The sequence below is a fragment of the Dromiciops gliroides genome, chromosome 6 (assembly GCF_019393635.1).
Source record: "Dromiciops gliroides isolate mDroGli1 chromosome 6, mDroGli1.pri, whole genome shotgun sequence".
Classification (NCBI taxonomy): domain Eukaryota; kingdom Metazoa; phylum Chordata; class Mammalia; order Microbiotheria; family Microbiotheriidae; genus Dromiciops; species Dromiciops gliroides.
In genome coordinates, this window is record NC_057866.1 from 19,300,601 (window position 1) to 19,326,277 (window position 25,677).

At 35.9% G+C, this 25,677-nt stretch overlaps 2 protein-coding genes across 2 annotated transcripts; both read left to right on the forward strand.

The window, feature by feature from the left end:
• Positions 1 to 669: 669 nt before the first annotated feature.
• Positions 670 to 1,617, forward strand: LOC122732405 (olfactory receptor 5F1-like). Its single transcript, XM_043972533.1, has one exon. It carries the CDS (start codon positions 673 to 675, stop codon positions 1,615 to 1,617), a length of 945 nt encoding a protein of 314 aa, XP_043828468.1. The 5' UTR covers positions 670 to 672.
• A 16,728-nt stretch (positions 1,618 to 18,345) lies between these two features.
• Positions 18,346 to 19,308, forward strand: LOC122731688 (olfactory receptor 10AG1-like). Its single transcript, XM_043971945.1, has one exon. It carries the CDS (start codon positions 18,364 to 18,366, stop codon positions 19,306 to 19,308), a length of 945 nt encoding a protein of 314 aa, XP_043827880.1. The 5' UTR covers positions 18,346 to 18,363.
• The last annotated feature ends 6,369 nt before the right edge of the window (positions 19,309 to 25,677 follow it).

The window sequence follows — 25,677 nt, forward strand, 5'->3', positions numbered from 1 at the left end:
TACATGATTACAACAATGTGAAACATTAAGACTGCAGCTGTTGATTTTGGAAGAAAAATTATTTTCTTAAAATAACCCTAAGGAAATATTGGGAGAACTTCAGCAAGGTGATTCCTCTCCTCCGAACTCTCTGGATCACCAAATAAAGATGAAAATGGGAATCACATTTGTTATTAGAGGTTGGGGGGAGGGGATGGAGAATGCATAGGATTTAAATATTCCCTATTGACCTTGATTTTCATGAGTTAAAGTTCAGATTCAAAAGTCACTAGATTTAAAATCTGAGGTAATCTTAGAGATAGTGAGTTTGGCTTCCTTTTTTATTAATCACTGGGGGTATAAGTTTATTATGTTTGAGTTACTTATGAAAAGTGACACAGTAAGTAGTTCTGAATCCAAATTAACTGCTCTTTCCAGCATATGACACTCTCTTATGATTCTTTGTTAAAGAAGTCAAGAAGTTATTTACCAGGAGTTAGTTATCACCCCTTTTGGGGCCCCTTCTTTACCCAATAGCTCTATTTAATATTGTGTTTCTTCTTTTTGCAGGATATTAGAGTTCAGCTTCAAACTGTTTCTTATTTCTGCATTTCATTCTGTAGGGAATCTGAAATAACAATATATTCTGAAGAAACTTGATTTAAAAAGTACACATATACCTATATTAAATAAATGCCTGGAAGAAATCACACCACAGTAACTGAATTTATCCTGCTGGGCTTAACAGACTCTAGGGAACTTCAAGTTCTCCTCTTTGTATTATTTTTGGTAATTTATACTCTCACTCTTGTGGGCAATATTGGAATGATTGTGCTCATCACACTAGATGCTCGACTCCATACTCCCATGTATTTCTTCCTGAGTAACTTGTCCTTTACGGATGTTTGTTATTCATCCACCATTGCTCCAAAGATGCTGGTAGATTTAATGTCTAAAAGGAAAACCATCTCTTTTGCTGGCTGCTTTCTACAGATGTATTTCTTCATTGCCTTGGCCACTACAGAGTGTATCCTCTTTGGATTAATGGCCTATGACCGGTATGTAGCCATTTGTAACCCACTACTCTACACTGTTACTATGTCCAGAACCATCTGCCTAAAGATGGCTTCAGGGGCCTACATAGCTGGATTACTTAATTCTATGATTAATACAAGTTATTTAAGTAGCTTATCATTTTGTGGTTCCAATATTATTCATCATTTTTTCTGCGATAGTCCCCCACTCTTTAGAATTTCCTGCTCTGACACACACATGAATGAAAGCATTTTTTCTATGTGTGCTGGAATAAATATGGTAGGCACAGTACTCATCATCCTCACCTCCTACATCTATATTCTTGTCTCAATCATGCACATGCACTCAAAGGAAGGAAGACACAAAGCCTTCTCAACCTGTGCTTCTCATCTGACAGCCATCATTATATTCTATGCAACTGCCATCTTCACTTATCTGAGACCAAGCTCTAGCTACTCCCTGAATCAAGACAAAGTGGCCTCTGTGTTCTACACAATGGTGATCCCCATGTTGAACCCTCTGATATATAGCCTGAGAAATAAAGAGGTAAAGAAAGCCTTAAAAAATGCAATTATGAGAAAAAGAATTCCTAGATTCATTTGACTGCACATTTGCTTAGGGGAAAGTTAATTGGATTATATAAATTGCTTTATATAATATTTTAGTAGATCAGATAGGTTAATTTAGTTAGCAGAGTCTATAGCAGGTATATAATTCCATTTTTGCTCTTTAAATAAGTTTTATATTTCTTGATAAATGGATTCTGGCCCCAGCTACTACTAAAATTTCCAAAAGAAAAAAAAATAATTCAGGACTGATGTTAATTGAACTGAAAATAAGCCTTCTGTTAACAACATTCATTTTAATGACAGTTTTATTAACGAATACTAGAATTGAAATTCAGGGAAATTTTAAATTATTCTTTACTATCTGCTTTTGCTTTTTGTTTAGCTTCACAACTCATTCTTCCAGGCATTTTATTTGGGTCTATTTTCATTACTTTAGTGAAAAGTCAATTTCATTTTGTAAGATGATTAATAAAAAAAGTTTTAAACATATAATTTCCTCTTTAGAATGTTTTTTTCCCAGAAAAATGTAGAATTTCAGAGATGATAAGGATATCTGCAGTTGTTATGAGTAAATTGGTTTTAGCAACTAATTTGTATGACTGTTGTAACTCACCACACAATTCAGGGTATCATTGACATATAGATTTTTGCCTTTAGAAACATTTAAATGTTTCAGCATATTACCAAATATTTAATAAAAGAAACTTACTGTGTGAACTGGCCCACATTAAGGATTAGGATTAGAAAAATAAACAAACTATCTCACACAGGCAATTTCCTCAGGGGTCATATATTATATTGCAAGAACAATACACAAACATACATATATGTGTGTGTACATGTATGCATATGCAAATACACACACATATGTACAGTATTTGTGTATATGTAGATATGTATATGTATGCATGTACATGTTCACATATATATGCACATATATTATTTAAACTAGGTAAATTTAAGTGAAGTGCAGGAAGATATAGAAATTAATAAAGAATTTTTGAAGTTGGTGATACTTGAACTGTACCTTTAGGGAGTTAAGGATTCCAAGTTGTTAGTAAGGAAGACGTTCATTCTAGGCATGAGTGATGATCCATGCTAAGAAATGGAGTTGGGAATGAAATGATGAATATGAGAATGAACACAAAGGATCATTTGTCTGGGACCATAGAAGGGGTATTGTGGAATAGTGTGAATTAGCTTGTAAAAGAAGATTAAGCCTAAAATTTGAAAGGCTTAGAAATCAAACCAGAGAAGATATTTAAAATTTGTTTTTAATTCCAGGAAAATAGGAAGTCATTGGAGTTTTAGCTGTAGGAAGCATTACATGTTTAGCAGAATAATTTGGAAATAACAGTTTTATGGCTTTATAAATGATAGATTTGGTAGCAGAAAGACTTGAGTTATGGAGTAGCTAGGTGGCACAATGAATAGAGAGCCAAGCCAGGGATCAAGAAGACAAGTTCAAATATGACCTCAAACACTTACTAGCCATGTGACCCTGGACAAATCACTCATCCCTGTTTGTCTCACTTTCCTCAAATGTAAAATGAGTTAGAAGGAAATGGCAAAACATTCCAGTAACCACTCTAGTATCTTTACCAAAAAAACACCAGATGAGTTCCCAAAGAGCCAGGCAGGATCAATGTGACTGAACAGCAACAGCAACAACAGTATTGAGACGGTGAGGATATGTAGAAGGTTACAACTGTACTCTGTGAAAGAGATGATTAGGACCTGGAATGAGTGATGTAGTAAAGAGAATTGAACTGATACAAACTGAGAAAATCCTGCATATTATTTATCATATGTCTCTGATCAGTGCTGGCATGTCATAAAAAAGAACTCTATACATATAATAAACAACCATGTTTGAGTTGTTCTTTGAATGGTAGGACTTGGTAATGAGTCCAATATTAATTTGGATGTTTGTTTTGTTGCCATACTGTGTTCCGTAAGGATAAGGTGTTTATTTCTAATAGAAGTGACCTTTAACTTGTTTCCAAATGAAATGGAGTGGGGGACATTTTGTCAGCTAGGTCAAGGAATACTGAATAGGTAGCAGTACAGTGAGAACTTTTATATAAACTTACCAGGAAAGGATTCATATAAGAGACTTAGGATCTCTTGGCCATTTTTGTAGGGATAATTCTGAAAAAGAATGCAGAATTGTGGGGGAAGCTAGATGGCACAGTGGTTAAAGTGGTGGCCCTGGATTCAGGTTTACCTGAGTTCAAATCCGGCCTCAGACACTTGACACTTACTAGCTGTGTGACCCTGGGCAAGTCACTTAACCCCCATTGCCCCTCCAGAAAAAAAAACAAAAACAAAAACAAACAAACAAGAATACAGACTTGTGCCTATTTGGCAAGTGTCTGTACCGCGTGACCCTGATATTCCTGGAATTGTTTCCACTCATCATTATCACTTCACACGGGTTGAAAAAAAAATTTGTGACTTTCAGTATCAGTGACTCTGATGTGACTCTGATGTTTTGAGTCCTATTCTAGTTCATCAACAAAATCTTACATTGTTTGTTTGTGTGTTGGTTGGTTGTTGTCCTTCATGCTTAAAGAGCACCAAAATGACATCAATAAGTAGGGGTCAAGTTACAGTGTATTCATACGAATATGAGCTTAGAATGATCCACCACAGGACAGGCGCAAATAGCCCATGTAAAAATTTGTGGTGGATTCTCTAAATCTGCACCTGTTGTATTTCTTTGGGGCGATTTCAATTCTGTTTTACTCATAGAGCATAGAACCTTCTTTGATAAGGCAACGCTGGGCTTTCGTGTGCCAATGTCTCCCATGTCATGCAATCAATTGTAAAGGTATTCAGAAAGACCTTGAAAGTGTCCTTGTATTGCTTCTTCTGACTATCATGTGAGTGCTTGCTTTGTGTGAGTTCTCCACTAAAAAAAAAAAATAGGTAAATGTATTTTTGGTGTTTGAACTATGTAACCAGTCCATTGGAATACAGTGTAAATGATTGGAAGTTTACTTCAAGAAAGGGCCTCCAAGTCCAGTACCTTATCCTTCCAAGTGATCTTTATGTTCTTCTTAAGATAATTCAAATGAAAGCAATTTAATTTCCTGGTGTGGTGCTAGTATACCTTCAACATTTCACAGGCATAAAACAATGAAGTCGACACAATAGCTCTGAAAATCTTCAGTTTGTAGTCGGTCTAATACCTCACTTCTACCACACTTCCCCTTGGAGTCTCACAAACACTGATCCATCTCTAGAAATATTTGTGTCAACCTCATTATCAATGTGTCCATCTGTGGAAAGTATACTTCGAAAGTAAGTGAACTTATCCACAGTTTTCAAAACTCCTTTTGCTGTGACTGATGTTTGCACATATGGATGGTAATGGTGCTAGCACAGCTGTGTTTTTGTTGTTACATCTCAGCTTCAGAGGCTACATTGAGTGCATAATCATCTGCAAATGAAAAATCTTGCACCAACTCTCCCTCCACTTTAGTCTTGGCTTGTAGCTTCTTCAAGTTAAATAATTTACCATCATTACAATAGAAGAGTCATCATGAACACAAATCATTTATATGGACCAGACTCTTCAGGGCATAGTTCTGTCTTACACTCTGACTACTCTTTATTCCTTCCTCAGAACTTATTTAAACATATTTTCACTTAGTCTTTCTAAAGTGGGATAGAAAGGCTTTATGGTCTTTGTATTCTTCCAAATTTGTATTTTGTCTTTTTTTTTTTCTTTCCCGCCTCCTTAATAATGTTTATGATACAAGGAGTTTCCAGTGAAGAGAACTAAAACTTGGTCCTTCTGAAAACTTGGTCCTTCTGAAGGAGGGAAGAGATGTCTGGGATTGCTGACTCTTTTATTCCTCCATATTTTTGTGGGGTTTTGTTTGTTTATTTTCCTTTCCTCTTTTTCCCCGTTAGTGCTTCCCCTGCCAAGAGATCAGTATAAGACCTATAAATGTTTAAGTGGTAGAAAATACGTTAGAAGCTAGCTTCTTAAACTGTGAGTCATGACACCACATGGAGTCATGTAAAGGTTATGTATATCCAGTTTATATACCAGGGGGTGGCATAAAAATATCTTGGGAAAAAAGGGGTTGCATGCAGCTAGGTGGTGCAGTGGATAAAGCATGGGCCCTGGATTCAGGAGGACCTGAGTTCAAATACAGCCTCATACACTTTATACTGACTAGCTGTGTGACCTTGAGCAAGTCACTTAATCCTCACTGGCCCGCCAGAAAAAAAAGGGGGTTGCAAGTAGAAAATGGTTTCTTAATTTATTTCCACTAATGACCCCTTTTCTCATGAGTGTGACCCCATGATGGCATGCACAATGCAAAGTTTGCATGTTGTATGTACAGAACCAAGGCTGCAGAGACCCCTACATTCACTTTCATGACCCCATATGGGGTTTGACATAGTTTAAGAAGCTAGGCACTGGAAGATCCTTAGCCCCTAACCATAAAAAGATGGTATGTAATAGAACAGAATTGCCCCAGGGACATGTTTGGGCTAAATTTCCAGGACATAACTTCCTTCACCACCTTATCATAATACATGGGGTATATCCAGGACAAAGCTGTCTCTGTTTCTGGCTTCTGTGACATCACCTCCAGAACAGTTAAGGACTTGAAAAGCCACAGCTATGTAGAATCAATGACTCTCAAACTTAGAGAAAGCTTAAGAGCACATGAGTCATCAAATTCTGATGAGATACTGATCAGATATGTCCCTAGATAGAGACAGGTAGGAGGAGGTCTCAGAAGGGCCATACAGAGAATCTAAGCATCACTGAATTCTCAGTGAATATTCTTCCTGTGTTAGGGCAAAGTCTCCTTGGTTAAATATCCATGACTTCCAATGAATTGGGGACACTTCATTTCTTTCACACATTGATCCTAAAATAAGCAGGTGCTGTTGTTAGAGATGTGTTTTTAACATTTGGAGTAGATTACATAATTTCACTTTTATACTTCTTTTAGACATCTTTGAAAGCTATTATTCCCAACTAATAATTTCAAATCACTGGGATGCCTCTTTCCATCCTCAGCATTATGTCAATTGTACCATAAATTTGTCATAAGAAAAGAGTAAATTTGGTTCATCTTTAATCGACAACTTTTAAGAATTAAGAGCTATCCTTTCCTCTCATAGTCTGCAACCACACAATAAGTATACAGATAAAATATAAAATACTACTTTAAGAAACAAAACAATATTATATGTATATATGTACCTATTTATGTATATGTAGCAATATGTGTATTTGTTAAGTAGCGTTCATAGTCATGTCATATCAATATAATAAAAAAGATAGTATACATAACTAAATTACAGATTCAGTAGATCGAAATCAAACTACCAATAGGAAACTTTTATCACTATACGTAACAATAACATAATTCATTTGAAGGAAGAATCATCCTCAAATATTTAAGAAACAATGAAAATATATTCATAATAACCCAGGTATAGAATTCCCAAACCTAGAAAGAGGTCTACAGGTGGCTGTGTGGCACAATGGATATGCTTCTGGGCCATGACTTATGAAGACCCAAATTCACATTCCATCTAAGGAACTTAGCTGCTGTGTGACCTTAGGCAAGTTATTTAACCTCTCTTTGCCTCAGTTTCTTCATTGATAAATTGGGCTAACAATATCCCTGATCTCAATTGGCTGTTGTAAGAATTAATTTAAGATCCTCTCTATAAAGTACTTAGCACAATAACTGGCACATAGTTGTTATTGATGTTATTGTTTCTGTTCGTTGTTTTTAAAGAGGAACAATGGTGCAACAGATGATGACTTGCTCACGATTTGGATTTGAGTGACACGGAGTTGCACAAAACTGTCAGTCTCATTATCTCTTCCATAGATATTGAAGTCCAATGTCAGGACAAAAGTCACGACGAATGATTTTGGCCCAGCATATAGTGGATGACCTTGTCATCTTTAATAACTGACCAATCTGAAAGCACTCCACAGCACCTGTTTCAGCTGCCTTAGTGGCCATTGGAGTAAAGTGTTCTCCTTTGCCCATTTTGCTGGGAGAAATCTTCATAAGCTTGGGGTAGACCTCCTTCTACCTCACCAATGTGTCTGAGACTTGTCAGTTATCCTCAAAATGGTTCAGCCTATCTGCTCAGACAGTTATAGTAGCACGGCCACTGCACACGTCACAGCTTCTTGAAGCCACAAGGGAGAGAATTGCGGGGCAGATGATACACCCAAGGTGGGTGAACAGCTCTCAAAAGGGGCTGGGACCTCTCTCTCCAGAAGGGCTAGTCCTCCCTAAAGACCTCAAACAACCAGTAGGAATTTAATAAAAGTTTGTTATATTTCCTTTCACCAAAAATGCTTTATAAATTAGCAATAATTATTGTTACTTAGTGATATTTAAAAAATAAAATTAAAAGCAGAACACTTAAGATAACTTCTAATTAGTTAAGTGTTGGGAAATTTCCTTATAGTAGACTCCTGAACAGAATCCTACTTTTTCAAAAGAATCATCTAGGGGGCAGCTAGGTGGCACAGTGGATAAATCACCGGCCCTGGATTCAGGAGGACCTGAGTTCAAATCTGGCCTCAGACACTTGACACTTACTAGCTATGTGACGCTGGGCAAGTCACTTAACACTCATTGCCTTGAAAAAAATAAAAAATAAAAAAATAAAAATAATCATCTAAATCCCTGCCCTGCAGAGAAGGGAAAGGAGAAACACTGATGTCAGGGGCCACCAACTCTGAATAAACATTTCTTCTACCTCATATCAAAAATACATACATGCCACCAACTCTGAATAAACATTTCGTCTACCTCATATCAGAAATACATACATGCATAAAGACATACATATATAATGCATACAGACATACATGCATACCTATATATCCAAGCCTTTTCTTGAAGGTCTTCATTGATATATGATCATAAATTTCAAGGTGACAAATACTTGGATAGGACTTTTTGTTAGATATATTTTTAAATCAATTCTCTTCAAAATTTGTAGTTTTTAATTTTCCCAGACAGAATTAAGTAGAATATGAAAAGGATTTTCCACACAAAAACTCTCCATTTATTTGGAGAGCAATTCAAATTTGCTTCTGCTGTTCACCTCAAGTCTTCTCTTGTCTAATATAGTCATCACATGTTCTAAAGATATCACATATTATGATCCTGAGGCCTTTATCAACCCTTAAAATTGGGTTAAATTTATATTTTCATTACCAAAAGACACAACTGGAAAACTCTATATTCTGTCCTTATGAATGAATAGGAAGAGAAAAAACTATTCTACTTTTCAACCCCAGAAATAAGATATTTTTAATATTTAACACCTTGATATACAGCATGAAAAACAATTATTTCATTGCTTCAATGAAACAAATGTTACCAATATAAATAGAATCACAAAGCAAATAATTTAACATGTAGATAGGCATTTTCTTCATTTATTCCAATATTTATTTTAGAAAATAGATTTCTTGTACACCTTTTTCCCATGCTTGGAAATTATTCCCAACTAGTCCTTGGAATATGTGAGACTCTTTCTCTGTCTCTGTCTCTGTCTCTGTCTCTCTCTTTTTCTCTCTCTCTCTCATGCACACACACAGAGACACATCTATAAATACACATCTATGTTTTTGTCTGTGTATGTTGTGGTAAAAATCATTGTGATAAAATTATTATTGGAGTTTTAGCTGACTCATTTGGAAGGGGCCACAACTGGCCCACCCTGAAGTTACGTATACTACTGAGGTCAGAAGAAGAACTCTCCATGGGCTGTTTTTGAAGGACTTTCTCTTTTGGGGGAGGAAGATTGAATGCTCCATGAGGGTAGGCAGATGTTCTTCTGGAACACTCTCTCTCTGGCAACTGCTTTTCTGGTGGCACGAGCAACTGTAGACTGTCCAGGTTCTGGTGAGTTAATTACAAAAAACCCTACATTCCTTTAAATTAGCTTAATTGGAAATGATCTGGGGATTGTATAGTCTGAGTTTAGAGTTAAGAGTATTTATCTGTATTTCTTTTTTCCTTATCTTTGATTTTTATTAGTTTTACCTTTGTTGTTTAATTAATTCCCAAGTAATAAAATCTGATCCTTTTGTGAATTAAAGTTTAAAGGCTCCTTTCTTATTGGCCTGGGAGAAAAATCTAAAAAGGGCAGTTCAGAGGGGAGGTTGAACCTAAAAGTTCCCTCATATTTCTGGGACCTCAATATGTAGGCGAGTCACCCAATTAATGCTCCATATATCAAATTTTGGCCCTCACAATGTGTATGTGGAATAGATGTCTCAGAAGCATCTCAAGCATGGTAGGGACAAGAATTCAAAGTACCTACCCCATTGGATTTTTTTACAATTACAAATGCTCAAGTCTATTAATTGTTGAGTTTTCTCAATTTCATGTCCAAAACATCCTTCATAAGACTCATCTTCTATCCACTTACTTCCCTTCAGTTTCTCTTACTTGAACTACAATAAGGGCCTACTGTTTAATCCTTCTTCCTCAATTATTCCCTTTATAATATCCTCTCCATTGCTACCAGAATTGTCTTCCTAAAGTACAATATGACTATGATATCCTGTCTTTCTGATATCTACAAATTTATCAAACATCTTTTAATTGTATAATTTGATCTTTTTTTCCCTCTCAATCTCAATCCTTATTGTTTCCCCAAAATACTTCTGACATAAAGTATTCTTATCATCTACCAGCTTTTGCAGTTTAATGGGCTCATTTTCTCCCAGTTTTCCTCAGTGTAGTGTTGCTATTCCAGAGTTTAATATTGTTAGTTTTGTTCTTTCTACTCTTTCCCAGGACTTAACACACTGCTTTGCAAATATTAGAAAATTGAGAAATGCTTATTTGATGAATAAATAACAATATTTATTTTCTCAGTCTTTATTTTTTTTCATTTTGTATATCTTTCTCCCTTTATTAGCATCTATAATTGAGAAATTTTAACCAAAACTAGCATTTACAGTGTATGAATATTTGCAAAATACCTTACATATATTATTTATTTTGTTCATCACAAATCTTTTAAGTAGGTTCTCTTATTTATCATCTCCATTTTACCAGTGAAAAGAAATGGAAGCCCAAAAAGGCTAAGTGACTTATTCTAGGTCATAGAGCTAGTCAGTATCTGAGGCAACATTTGAACCCAGGTCTTTCTGATTTCAAGTCTAGCACTCTACTACTTCATGTAGTTTTTATGTTGTCTTATTTGTTAACAGATAATTGAGTATCATAGAGTCTAAGCTAAACTTTTTTTTTTCATACTACAATTAGTTAAGAGGCTAATATAATTCCTTTCCCATTGATGTCTTACCTAGTCCTTCATGTCACATTTACACATTCAGGGGAAAAATGGATAATTATTATGGGTGTTATATTCAACATACGTGATTAATACCCCACAATAATAGAATTGGGCCTGGTAGAAACTTTGCAAGAAAGGAAACTGAGACATTGTTAGTGAGTCAGTCAATAAACATTTATTAAGTCCATGCTATGTGCTCAGTCCTGTGCTAAATGACTTGTCCAAGTCTGCAAAGGCAGCAAATGATGGCTAGGAAAAGAAATCATAAATTCAGACACCCAATCCTGAAGTCATTCCCCTGTACCAAATTCTCCTGACTTTTGTTCTCTACAAAATGGTTGTATGGGGGGCAGCTAGGTGGTGCAGTGGATAAAGTGCTGGCAATGGATTCAGGAGGACCTGATTTCAAATCTGGCCTCAGACACTTGACACTTACTAGCTGTGTGACCCTGGGCAAGTCACTTAACCCCCATTGTTCTGCAAAAACAAACAAACAAATATATATGGTTATACTTCATTTTTATCTCTGTGCCTTTTCCCTCTAATCCCTCACAGCTCACACTCCACACATCCCCTCTTTCCCCCACATTCTGTTATGGCACAATTGATGCAGAATATACTCAGCCAGGTACTTGAGGTGGAGAGAGAGAGAGAGAGTTTACTATGTGCAGACTCAGGGAGAGGATTTCATCCCTCCAACAATGAGCAATGAGTCTTGTAGCCCACCTGGTTATGTACAAAAAGAGTAGCTGTGTTAAAGTGACAAGTTCATCAAATGAAGATGAGGTCAGTTATTCACTGAACAAAGGATGCATAGTGGCACCTAGTGGTTAGGGGAGGCATTGTAGCTGGGGTATCTCAAGGCCAGAGCCTGTCTGAGACAGACAAGGTCAGAGCTGTAGCTGTGGCTTGGAACAGAGCAAGAGCAGGGTCTGTTTGAGATAGACAAGATCAGAGGCTATGTGATTTTCTATATCAATACAACCATATTCACATGGGCTCAATCTGAAAATTCTTCACAAAGGATAAACTAGATTAAGGGATGTAATGGTTATTGTTGATTTTGTTGTTGTGGTGGTAGTGGTGGTGGTGTCTGACTCTTCATGACCCCATGGACCACAGCATACCAGGCCCTTCTATCCTCCGTTAACTCCTTAAGTCTGTCCAAGCTCACGTTCATTGCGTTCATGACACTATCTATCAAACATTATTTGACCATCTGCTGAATAGTCTAAATTAATTTCTTTAAACATTAACTGATGTGATCTCCTTGCTATTCAAGGAATTCTCAAAGTCTTCTCCAGCACTGCAATTCAAAAGCATGGATCCTGGGGCACTCAGCTTTCCTTATAGTCCAACTCTCACAGCCATATATCGCTATTGGCAAACCATAGCCTAGACTATACAGACTTGGTTAGCAAGGTTATATCTCTGCTTTTTGGCATGCTGTCCAGATTTGCCTTAGCTTTACTTCCAAGGAGCAAGTGCATTTTAATTTCATTGCTGCTTTCACTGTCTGCAATGATATTTGAGGCCAAGAATATTTGGTACTATGTGCCAAATCATTTTAAATGAGAGGAGCAATTCAAATAATCTCAACATAGTCAACACCCATTTATAAAGGGATTGCTTTATGAAAGATAATTTGCTAGGCACTGGAAATAAAAAGGAAATCAGGAAACAGACCTAGCTTCAAAGAGCTTACGTATCACTGGAGAATGCAAATTCATAGATGAGAAATTGGGAAATAGCCCTAGGGCCAGATAGAAGGAAAGAAGGAGAAAGGCAGGGAGGGACTGGAACACCTCTATGACAGTTTGTCTAGAAAACAAAAAGAATGAAATATAATGTGATATGGAGGAGTGGGTGGATATCATATTGTGGGGTTCTCAATACTTGAATATGTAGTTTTCATTTTTTCCTGCAGATAATAGAAAAGTAGCCTGAGTCTCATTACAACTGAAGAAAAGAGTTTAATTAATAACTCTGTTAATCACTACCTATGTGACCTTATTCAAGTCAATTCCCCTAAGTGGGATTCTCTAAAAGCATTGAATTGGGCTAAAAGACTGCTATGGTTCTCTTTACCTCTCAAATGAAATCTCATCTTTAATAATCAGTGTCATATTGGTATGCAGATTAGGTTTGCACCATTTCCAGGACCACTAAGCCCACACCATTGTCAAGCTCTTATGTATGTATGTACATACATATGTATGTATGTATGTATGTACATACATATGTATGTATGTATGTATGTGTGTATGTATGTGTGTATGTGTGTACATCTATGTATGTGTGGGCATAGATATGTGCATTATATATACATTCCAATATACAGGTTTTTTATATGTTTATGTAGGCATATGTATATATACAGATATACTGTTAGACATATATACTGATTTTGTTCACCCTGTTTTATGACTTATAAGGGAGGATGAGACATGAGGCATGGTAGTTATCATGGAACAAAGTAAGAAAAGAACAGGTTTTTGTTTTGGATTTTTTTGTGTGTTTGTTGTTCTGTTTTTTTGTCAAGGAAAGGAATAAATATGTGCTAGGCACTGTGATAAGTGCTCCGCAAATATCTCATTTGATCAGAAGACCTTTATTCACATAGTCTTTGCTGTATTTTATCACTGCCTTATTCTACAACAGATGATTCCAGTCTCCCTCCCAGTCATGGGGGACAGGTTCATCGTTAATGCTGCTTTCCACACCAAGATTTTAAAAAGAAAAAGAAAAAAGATCTGGTTAACTTTGGGGGGAGTGCTCTTCCAATGAACTGAAGAGAACTGTATTGATGACTATCATGGACAAAATAGTTTATTTACCCTTTTCAACACATTTTCCTTACTACAAACCTGGAATGTAAGGAGTGATAGTATCATTATCCATATTTTGCCCATGATGAACTTGAAAGTAAGAGAGGGGAAATGACTTGCAAATAATACATATGTAGTAAGTAGAACGAGACTAAACTGTTTCCAGCAATTTTTGTACCACCTTATGCTGATTCATTAATGGGTGCTTAGAACCCTGGGGTTAGAGTCTGAAGATCTGACTTCTCATTAAGAAATGAGAAATGGCATGGGAGAGAAGCTATCCCCACAGAGGAAGGCATGGTAGGAATCTTGCCTATTTAAACAGCTTTAACAGCTTTTATAGGACAATTTTAGAAGGAAGTTTGTGGATAATTTTTGTTCGTTTGTTTTTTTTTGAGAGGGCAAATTTTAATGTTTAAAAGACAGGTAGATTTATTTTTCTCCACCTGACTTCTGCTTTCATTGGTGTATGGAGCTCTTGACAAGGTAACTCTTTCTGTCAAATTGGATTCACAATTGTCCTGCACTTATAGTCTTAGAGAGCTCTGTAACAAAACATTTAAGATCTTTGCCCAGAGTCATATACTAAGGATGTGGCTGAGACAGGGCTTGAGCTCAACACTTTCTGATTACATGGCTGGCCCTCTATCCATTCTCTCATGCTGACTGCCCCTGGAAATATACATGTACATGTATAAATGTATACACAAAAAAGAATTATTCTGAAGACTATACTTGTGATGATGTTAGCATTAGAATTTCCTTCTACAAACATGTCAATACCTTTCCTGCAACTTTAAAATGTTGTCCAGGATCTTGAGGGTTAAGAAAAATTTCCAGGATAGCACAGATAATATGTCTCTGAGGCAGGGCATATACCTAAATCTTCTTGAAGATCCTAGGTCAATTATCTATCCAAAATTCTATGCTGTCTCATGTACTTGCTATAATTCTAACAGTATTAAGTAAAGCCAGAAACATGAATTTTGTATTATTCTTTCTGAAAAAAAATGTATTATTTTACTGTCACCTTTTATATCTCTGATTTCAGGGGTGGGTTTTTCTTTTGTCTATTTTTGTGACAATATCATTTTAGCTCTAGAATAGAACATTCTAATTTCTATATCCTTAGACAGGGATGAAGGTTTGGTAAAGTTAATGGCATCATATACATAATGCCAGGAGACGTGTCTACTGAGACTTCAATGCAACTCTCTAGTTTAGGTGGACTTTGTTCAGATTACAATCATGAAGAGGTCAAACAACATCAAGGTCAGGATAAAAGTTTACAAATGTATATGTTCCATCATTAAAGCAAGGAATTGTGGTGATATTTTTAGTGTTAGTAATAGGTTGTTACTGAAAATCACCAGCCATAAATCAAAGCATGGGTACTGATTCGTGGGTCAAAAGAATAGACATTACTTATTTTTTTCTTTACTAAGTATAAATGAAAATAAATGTATGATATTATATATAATAATATGATATGATATATAAATATATTATATTCCTTTATTCTTAGTAGAGAACAAATTACTTAAGTAATATTTATTCTTTTGACCCATGACTCAGTACATACACTTTGATTTATTACTGGTGATTTTCAGAAGAAACTATATACTTTGAAAAGTGAACAAAGTCATGGAGGACTTATTGTTTATAATAGAAACCAAGGCTCATTTCCTTCAACATCTTAGATGCCTGGTAGAGGGCATTCAGAGCCCAAGTTCTCTGTTTGTTTTTCATAATTCTAACAATAGAATCAAAGCAGCCAAGTGGTACAGTGAGTAAAGTGCCAGAATATAATCATGAAGACTCATCTTTCTGAATTCAAATCTAGTCTCAGACACTTATAAGCTGTGTGACCCTGAGAAAGTCACTTCACACTGTCTCAATTTCTTCATTTGTAAAATAAACTAGTGAAAAAAATGGTTAATTCCTCAGTATCTTTGCTAAGAAAACCCAAAATGGAGTTGTAAATAATCAGATATGATTAAAACTACTCAACAACAACATTACCAATAGAATCAACTTTTAGGTGACTGGCCTGATTTTGGAGATAGAGCAGCTCCACAAAACTGTAATCTTGAGAATTTGGACCAACTCAAACAAGAAAAACAAACGAACAAACCAAAAAAAAAAAAGAGAGAGAGAGAGAGAACTATGGTGCCTTAATAATATAATTATTTGAATGAGTAACTCCATGTTTCATTGCCTTTGTTTGTAATGTTGTGGTCATTCTATGTATTAAGACAATATCTGGTGTAGGGGGTAGTTGCAGCTCATGTCAAGATTGCCTTTGACCCAATCTGTCCAGCAATGCAAGTTTGACTGTTGTGACTTAATTGACTTAATGTTTCTTTAGAAATGGTATTCATTAATTCATTCATTCACAAAGTAAAGTAGTATTTTGCTTTAATGGTAATCATTGGCAAGAACCTGGAAAATGGAACTTAACTTTTTATCTCCATATCATACATTATGATAGTTCATATGCTTAATCCCTTTATTATACTGATGGAATGACTGAGATTCCATAAGGTTAAATGAATTGCTGAATGTTATTTGAACATTTTAGAGCCTATTCAGAAAACAAACAAAAGTCCTTCTGCTCCAAAGGGATACAATGTTCTTTTGGCTACACTGAATTTATGTGACCACTCTACACAGCTCACTATCTCCTTGAAACTGAGGACACTTGGGCTCTGCTCTTTTTTGTTTGTTTATTTTGTTTTTTTCTAAAGCTGTTATACTTCTTACTCCATTTCTGAATTGTTTCAAAACAGTTCTTTATGAATAAAATTCAATTCAGGATTTTTTTTTTTATAATCAAGAATCATAGACCTCAGACAGTATCTGCACAAGTATGGAATGCATATGTATAAAGGAAATAAAGATAAAGAGAAGAGTTAATTGAAAAGAATAATGTACTCATTCACAAATTATTCGCCATAGTTTCTCAAAACAATCCTGAGATGTAGATGCTATTATCCCATTTTACAGTTGAGAAAACCTGGGAAGAGGTAGAATGGGATAATAGCATCTACATCTCAGGATTGTTCTGAGAAGCAAATGAGATAATACTTGCAAAGTACTTATTATATTGCCTGACACAAAGTAAGTGCTACTTAAATATTTATTCCTTTCACGGATAGAACCCAAGGGGATCTTAGAGATCAGTCAATCTGGGGGCTCCCGGGCAAAGTGTGTGAGACTCTTGACAAAAATCTATGGAGAATAATTTTTGAATGAGTACATTATTCTTTTCAATTAACTCTTCTCTTATCTTTATTCTTCAATACATATGCATGTCAACTCTGGATTTCACCTCCCTTTTTTATCTTGTATAGGAAATGCCAAGAGGTTTACTGAATACAAACAGGATATAGAGAACAAAATGACTAGAGAACCCAGATCTAGAACAATCCACTCTTTTTCTGGGGACAAGGTTTTTTTGTTTGTTTGGTTGGTTGGTTTTTGTTTTTGTTTTTTGTTTTGTTTTGGTGGAGATTTGAGAATGAAAAAAGAGGAAGTTTCTTTTTCATATTTTAAAATAAATTAGGCTGAGTTGGGGCTGGAAGACAAATAAGTTTTGGATGATGATGTTAACAATAATTCAAATTCTTGATCTGGGACATATTCCAATGTAGGTTTCTACACCAACTCTTCTCTCTAGGCAATAGGAGCGACTCATATTTCTACCAAATCAAATTGACAATTGTTCTATAACTTTTAATCATAGACAACTACTTGTGTTTTTTAGAATTTTCGTGGCTTGTTCAGAATCACCAAGCTAGGATGTGTCAAAGGTGAGGTTTGAGCTCAAAGATTTATGATTCCATTGCTCTCTATCCACTCTCTTCTTCTGGTGACTCCTTTGAATGAGCAAAGAAGTGATTGAAATTGCAGATGGCAGGGGTGGTGATGAGGAGACCATGTAAATGGCAAAAATGGTAAGAATAAGAGTGGACTGTGTGAACTCTATTAGCATAACAGTTGGATGGAGTAGAAAATGTGAGGGACAAAGACTATTTCTTCTTCTTCTTCTTCTTCTTCTTCTTCTTCTCCTCCTCCTCCTCCTCCTTCTCCTCCTCTTCCTCCTCCTCCTCCTCCTCCTCCTCCTCCTCCTCCTCCTTTTTAAACAGGGCAATGAGTGTTAAGTGACTTGCCCAAGTTTACACAGCTGGTAAGAGTCAAGTGTCTGGGGCTGGATTTGAAATCAAGTCCTCCTGAATCCAGGGCTGGTGCTTTATCCACTGTGTCACCAAGCTGCCGCCCCCAAAGCCAAGTTCTTAAAGATTATAACCTATATTGAGTCCTTTGTGTGCTCTTATTTTTTTTTCTACAGTGCTCGTGTCAATTTGGCACCTTCTCCATGCTACAAAGACCGAGTGTCCTACTTCTATTCCATCATTTCTGAAGGAATTTTAGAGATTCAAATAGGCCTTCGCATGATAAAGTTGAGAGCTACTCAATTGAGGGGGACTGGAGAATCTAAAATGTAGAGTTTTAGAGTAGGCAGTATCTTTAGAGATGACCTAATCTATAATCCTTAATTTTCTAAAAAAGAAATTGAAACCCAGAGAAATGACTTGTCCATCCTGAATTCATCACGTCCACAGATGGAATACACAGAAAAAATGGCAAAAGAAAATTTCACTGTCATAGTGGAATTTATTCTTCTGGGATTTTCTGACCTTCCCAAACTCCAAGTGTTTCTATTTGCAATTTTATTGATTATCTATATGAATATCCTCATAGGAAATGGCCTCATCATTGTCATTACCACGGTTGATTCAACTCTCCAAACTCCCATGTACTTTTTTCTGGGTAACTTTTCCTTCTTGGAAATTTGTTACACATCAGTGACTCTTCCCAGAATGCTGACAAACCTTTGGACACAGAACAGAACGATTTCTTTGATAGCCTGTGCTATACAGCTTTCATTTTTTCTTATTCTGGGAGTCACTGAGAGCTTCCTTCTGGCTGTGATGGCCTATGATCGCTATGTGGCCATATGTAAGCCCCTCTACTACCCTCTTATCATGAACCACAAAGTGTGTGTCCAGTTAGTGGTTGTTTCCTGGATCATTGGGATTCCTGGACAATTGTTACAGACATATAAGGTAATTTCTCTCCCCTTCTGTTTTAATGAACTCAATCATGTTTTCTGTGATGTCCCTCCATTGCTAAAGTTGGCCTGTGGTGATACCTCTATGCAAGAATTCTCTGTCTATGCTGTTGCTGTGCTTCTTGGAATGTTTCCCTTTATCATCATTCTAGGATTCTACTTCAAAATCATCACCACCATTCTGAAGTTGCCATTGGTCACTGGGAGACGAAAGGCCTTTTCAACTTGTTCTTCCCATCTCATAGTTGTGGGTTTATTCTATGGGTCTGGTATTATCACATATCTAATACCCAAATCGAGCCAATCAGGAATAGAAAAAGTTCTCTCTCTTTTCTATACCATTGTGACCCCTATGTTTAACCCTATGATATACAGCCTAAAAAACAAAGATGTTATTGCTGCATTAAGGAAATTACTGAGTAAAATATTAGCCTGATGCAGAAAATCTTTATCCTTAAGAAACATCAATGCCTCAATAGTTAAAATTACAAAATCTTGATTGGAACAATACAAAGAGAGAATCAATTTCTACCCATAATTTTACAGCACATTTAATAATATCTGATTTTGGATTTCTAGTCTTGGTGAATTCACACTCTTCAGAGACAGGTATTTGGGGATACCTTTAATTGTTGGTCAGCTTTTTTTTTTCTTTTATCAGACATCATTATATCTGTCTAGATATTTCTGAAGAGGTGACACCTCATTAGCAATTTGGCCTTCACGCCCAACTTCCTTTATCTCTTTCTCTCTCTCTCTTTTTTTTTGGTGAGGCAATTGGGGTTAAGTGATTTGCTCAGGGTCACACAGCTAGTAAGTGTTAAGTGTCTGAGGACTTATTTGAACTCAGGTACTCCTGAATCCAGGGCCAGTACTCTATCCACTGTGCCACCCAGCTGCCCCCTTTCTCTTCTATCATGAAAGTCTATCATCGTCTTGCCAATTACTCTCTTCTTAAATATTTCTCCTCTCTCCTTTGGATACTTGTACTACCCTTTAATTTTCTACTCTAGTCATTTTTTCTTAATGTCAAACCCTTCTCCATCATCTTGATTCCTTCTTCCTCAGCTCCAACCCTTGAAATCTATCTGCTTGAGCTCTTGGGATTTTTGTTTGTTTGTTTTTAGATTTTTTTTTTTAGCTTCTCAAGTCATCTTCCATTTTCCCTCTCCAAATTTGATCTCCAGGTTTCAGAATTCCAAAGTTCTTCAAATCACTTTCATTTTGCAAGTTTCTCTTTTTCTATAGTTCAGGCCAATATCCTTCATCTTTTCCTCATACTTTCCCATCTCCACACACAGCCTCCATGGAAAATAAGAAGTGCATCCATCTCACCCAATGTGGTTACATTTGCCTCTAAAATCAGCAAAAAATCCACCATGTGCTATGTTTTTGTACAAAATAGAGACCTAGAACCCCTTGTCTTTTTTTTCTTAATTTATAAATCACGCTTTTGCATATTGATCTACTTTCTATTATACTGATCTTCAAATTCCAGTAATAGGATTTCATAGTCTTAAGTAAAATGACTAGCGAAATGTCTTCCTCCCATATGTCTCTGCTGTTATTTCTTATTAGTTACTTGGAAAATCTTAGAACATTGAAATCACCTAAATGAGATTCATAATCACTTCAAAAGATAAAATAGATAATACTTGGTATGCATGAGGAAGCTGTAACACTTTGCAAACAAGGAATCATGCCAAACTTCACAAAGCATTTCATCAAGGAAATGTGTGAGTAGGGATAAAATCACAGTGACAGAGAGAGTGAGAGACATGTGGACAGTCAATATATTCCATTATTATCCTTGCATGCAAGGACTACTCAAATTACCTCATCACACAAATTTCAAATATCTCAAGCCAGTGGCCTCTTTCTCCATACTTTGTTTATGTAAACTAGCATGGTGACAACATAAGATTCAGTATTTTAAACCAGGATTAGGTATTAACTGTGGTTGGGGGTGTAGGCACTTCCATTTAGATAATGATCTTCCACATCTATGATGCCTCTAGCTGGCATTAGGAGAAATGTTGCTTATAACAATGCATGTGATAATGACAGTACTAAAAGCCTGTGAAAAAGGAAGTAACATGTAGATGTGGTTGTAAGGATTTGGTTGTGATTTGGAGTTTCTGTGACCCATGTTTGGCTGGGATTCAAGGCCCTGCTGAGAGCCTGTGGGTGCTGGACTTCACCAGACACACATGCACCTGCATGGGCCTAGCCAAATTATAATGAGGGAAGTCCCTCTGTGACGGCTCTGTGGAGACGCCTGCTAGTTCTGTCAATCAGGGCTGCCAGCCAATTAGTTTAGGGCTGTATGTGTTGTTGGCCCTGTTTGCTGTGGGAGAGGGGGCTTCTGGGAGAGAGAAGGGAGGACAGGACTCCTCGGATCGAGCAAGAGAGGGAGAGGGACACTGCACAGCTTTGAAACTCTTTGAAACTGATTTTCCAGGTGGTGGTGAGTTTCTGGGTTGTATTTTTTTCCTTCCCCTATTCCCTTTTTCCTTGTCCCTAGTTTTATTAACCTTACTTGGGTTTTAAATTTGTTCCCATTAATAAATCCTGGGTTTTTTGTTTGTTTGTTTTTTAAAGAGGCTGTTAATCTCCTTTCTTACCCAAACATTATGGTGAGCCACCCAATTAACTCTTCCCATATTAAATATTGGCCCTCACATGGCTTTTTGCTCATATATCTATCAGAGGGATGATAGGTAAGTAGATAGATAGAAAGATAGATAGTAGATAGATAGATTTTTAGTTTCAATTCCTCACAAAAGTAATATTTTGTTTGTTTGTTTTTTACTTTACTTCTGAGAACCATTTATGGATCAGGTATTTATAAGAGAAATTTAAATTTGACTTTTTGTTAAATAGTAATATTTCATTATTTGTATAATTTGACTTTCTTTTTTTTTCTTTTTTCTTTTTTTTTAGTGAGGCAATTGGGGTTAAGTGACTTGCCCAGGGTCACACAGCTAGTAAGTGTTAAGTGTCTGAGGCTGGATTTGAACTCAGGTAGTCCTGAATCCAGGGCCAGTGTTCTATCCACTGCGCCACCTAGCTGCCCCTAATTTGACTTTCATCAAATAGTAATATCTTGTTTTCATGGTTATCACCATTCTTAAATGACTTTAGTTCTAGAATGACAGAGATTTAAGAGATGTGAATATTATCTATGGTCCTTTTTATATTGTGGATAATTAGGGCCTTCCCAAACCTTAGAAATATAAGGTTGATGACCAACACACAAATGAGACATTTTAAAAATACCAAACTGTAGGGGCAAATAGGTAATGCAGTGGATAAAGAACAGGCCATGGATTCAGGAGGACCTGAGTTTAAAACCAACCTCAAACACTTGTTACTTAATAGCTGTGTGAGGGGCAAGTCACTTAAGACTCATTCCCCCACCAGAAAAAGAAAAAAGAAAAGAAAAAAAGAAATATAGGTGAATGAATGAAGATGCATAAGGAAAAGGACATATAAATACAAATTTCTTTAGGGAAAGTCTGATTCTAGTAGTAAAGAATGGGTAACTGAGGAGGAGGGGTGTCAATCACTTGAATAGGTAAATACAAGTAAATGATTTGTGCCATAAGAAATGGTGGATACCTTTTCAGGAAAAAACAAAAAAAAACGTAGAAGATTTTTATAATGACACAGAGTGAAAACAACAGAATCTGGAAAACAATTTATTCAATAACTGAATTAAGATTTTCCAAGTAACTCATAAGAAATGACAGCAGAAACATATGGGAGGAGGACACTTCACTAGTCATTTTACTTAAGATTATGAAACCTTATTACTGGAATTGGAAGATCAGTATAATAGGAATTAGATATATATGCAAAACTGTGATATACGAATTCAGAAAAAAGACAACGGGTTCAAGGTCTCTATTTTGTACAATAATAGAACAGCACATGTTAGATTTTTTTGCTGATTTTAGAGGCAAATGTAACCACATTAGGTGAGCTGGATCTACTTCTTATTTTCGATGGGGGCAATTTGCAGAGATGGAAAAGTATGAGGAAAATATGAAGGCTAATGGCCTGAACTATAGAAGACCACTATTTTATGAGCCTCTCTGCAGTTTGTAGGCTGGGGTTTTTTCCCAATAAAAATAAATAAACATAATAATTGTCCCTTGCTTATGAGTTGATGTTATCATTTAAAATTAACATTTTGACAAAAGTGTGGGGAAAATACTAAACAAGGAGGCAGGAAACAAGTGAAGGTGTAATATTATGACAAAGATATTAGTTGGCAGTCTTATTATACTCATTCATTTGGGGGAGAATCTTTCCTATGATACTTTCTAGCCATTTAAATATAGATAAGTTAATGTGGAGTGGAACTGCTGAAAGAGTTGTTTCAAGAGGGTACAGGCAGGTGGTATTGTATTCAATAGACCATTTCTTCTCATAATTTGATATTCTGATACCAACTGAAAAGCTTCATGAAATAATAATGGAAATGAAATCCACAAAAGAATAAACTAATAGCATTAATGACCATTAACACTATAAGTTGTTATTCAGTAGTTTTTAGTCATGTCTGACTTAACCCTATTTTGGAGTTTTCTTGGCAGATTGACAGTCTGGGAATCAAGAAGACTCATCTACCAGAGATATTAGCTGTGTGACCCAGGGAAAGACACTGAACCCAGTTTATCTCAGTTTCCTCATCTATAAAATTATACAGTCAGATAGAAATGAAAGAAATTCATATCCTAGCACTTAGTGCCAGACTGGGTACCATTTGACAACTTTCTTGCTCATTGCCCAGTTCTGGGTTGTGGTTCCAGGACAGAGAGGAGTACATATGATCACAGGGGATCATTGGCTATAGTTTCAGTTCCAAGGATGAGAGGGAATAGGGGCTTTATTTCCTGGTTGCATTTCCAAGGCTTGTACTCAGTCACAAGGAAGCAGGGGCCCTTAGCTGCTTTAAATTTTAGTTTTGGGGAGTAGAGGAGTGAGTACTTGAGTAAAAACTAGAGCACAGAACAGGATATCAGTGACCTCCCCTCTTCCCAGAATAAGCTAGATTCTTAGAAGCACCTATAAATTAAAGTTTCAAAGAACTAGCAGTGAAAAGAAGGAGGGATAGTCTGCAGCTTGAGACAGTGATCCTTGCTCCCAGGTTAGAAGAACACAAATATAACATAAAGTCTAAAGTAAAAAAAAAATAGAGACTGGAAAAAATGAGCAAACAACAAAAAAGTTGAGTATAAAAAGCTTCTTTCATGACAGGAAAGACCAAGAGACAAACACCAAAGAAAATGATAACATAAAAAGGTCTATAAGAATACCATCAAATCACAATACAGATTCAACACAAACCCAACAATAATTCATCAAAGAACTAAAGGAAGTGATTAAACAAAGAGCAAACAACAATTTTAAAAACCAAATACATGTAGGAAAGGGAAAAATGGTAAGGAAATGAAAGCAATACAAGAAAATTAAGAAAATTGAATTGACGGGTCTGTAAAAGGAAGCATCAAAATGCTGAACAAAATATCTTATAAAAGAGAATTGTCCAAATGATAAAAAAGGAATAAAAACTTAATAAAACAAACTAAACTAAAAAAGCAGATTTGGAAAAATTGAAAGTACAAAAGTTCATTATATATAATTTCTTTAAAATTAGAATTGAGCATACAGAAGCTAATGACTTTATAAAACACTAAAAAAAACCCCACTAAAACAAATTCAAAATGATGGGGAAAATATTAAAAAAAATGTGAAATATCCCATTGGGAAAAATAACTGATCTAGAAAATAGATCAACAAGAGATAATTAACCAAAAGGAAATATTGAAAAATATAAATCTAGATACATGTCAATAAATTATAGAGGAAAATTGCATAGATATCTTAGAAGCAGAGGGTAAAATAGAAAAATGAGAAAACCCACTATTCACTTCATAAAAGAGATTCCCAAATGAAAAATCCCAAGGATGTTATAGCCAAATTCCCAAGCACACCTGTGAAGAAGAAGATACTGAAAGGTGTCACAAAGAAAGAATTCAAGTATCATCATAGAGCCACAGTCATCATTACACAAGATTCTGCAGTTTACATGATAAAAAGCAGAGAACCTACAGTATGATATTCTGGAGGGCAGAGGAATTATGATTATAATCAAGTATAATTTACTCAGCAAAATTGGGTATAATACTTTAGGGGAAAAATGAAGATTTAATGATATAGAGAACATCTAAGCATTGCTTATGAAAAGATCAAAACTGAATAGAAGATTTGAAGTTCAAACCTAAAATTTGATAAAGGTTTAAAAAGTAATCATGATAGGGCAGCTAGGTGACTCAGTGGACAGAGCATTGGCCCTGGATTCAGGAGGACCTGAGTTCAAATCCGACCTCAGACACTTGATACTTGCTAGCTGTGTGACCCTGGGCAAGTCACTTAACCCCAATTGCCTACAGAAAAAACAAAACCAAAAAAAAAAAAAGTAATCATGAGGAACTTAATAAGGTTAAACTGTTTAGACTCCCAAATTGGGAAATGATAATAAATTTTATCTTCATTAGGGCAGCCACAAGGAATCTACTAGACAGAGGGCATGGGTATGAGTCTTATGATGCTCTCAAAAGAAATATCAAAGGCTGAAAATGACAGACATGCTTGAGAAGAGAAAAAGGAGAGAAAGAATAAAGGGAAATTATCTCATGCCAAAGAGCCACAAAAGGAAGAATTTCAACAGTGGATGCAAAAATGAGGGGCAATAGGCTACATTTGAACATCAAATTCATCTGACATATATATATAT

Bases quoted from the DNA above. Each gene is read 5' to 3' on its own strand.
- LOC122732405 (XM_043972533.1), top strand. From the start codon at position 673: ATGCCTGGAAGAAATCACACCACAGTAACTGAATTTATCCTGCTGGGC.
- LOC122731688 (XM_043971945.1), top strand. From the start codon at position 18,364: ATGGAATACACAGAAAAAATGGCAAAAGAAAATTTCACTGTCATAGTG.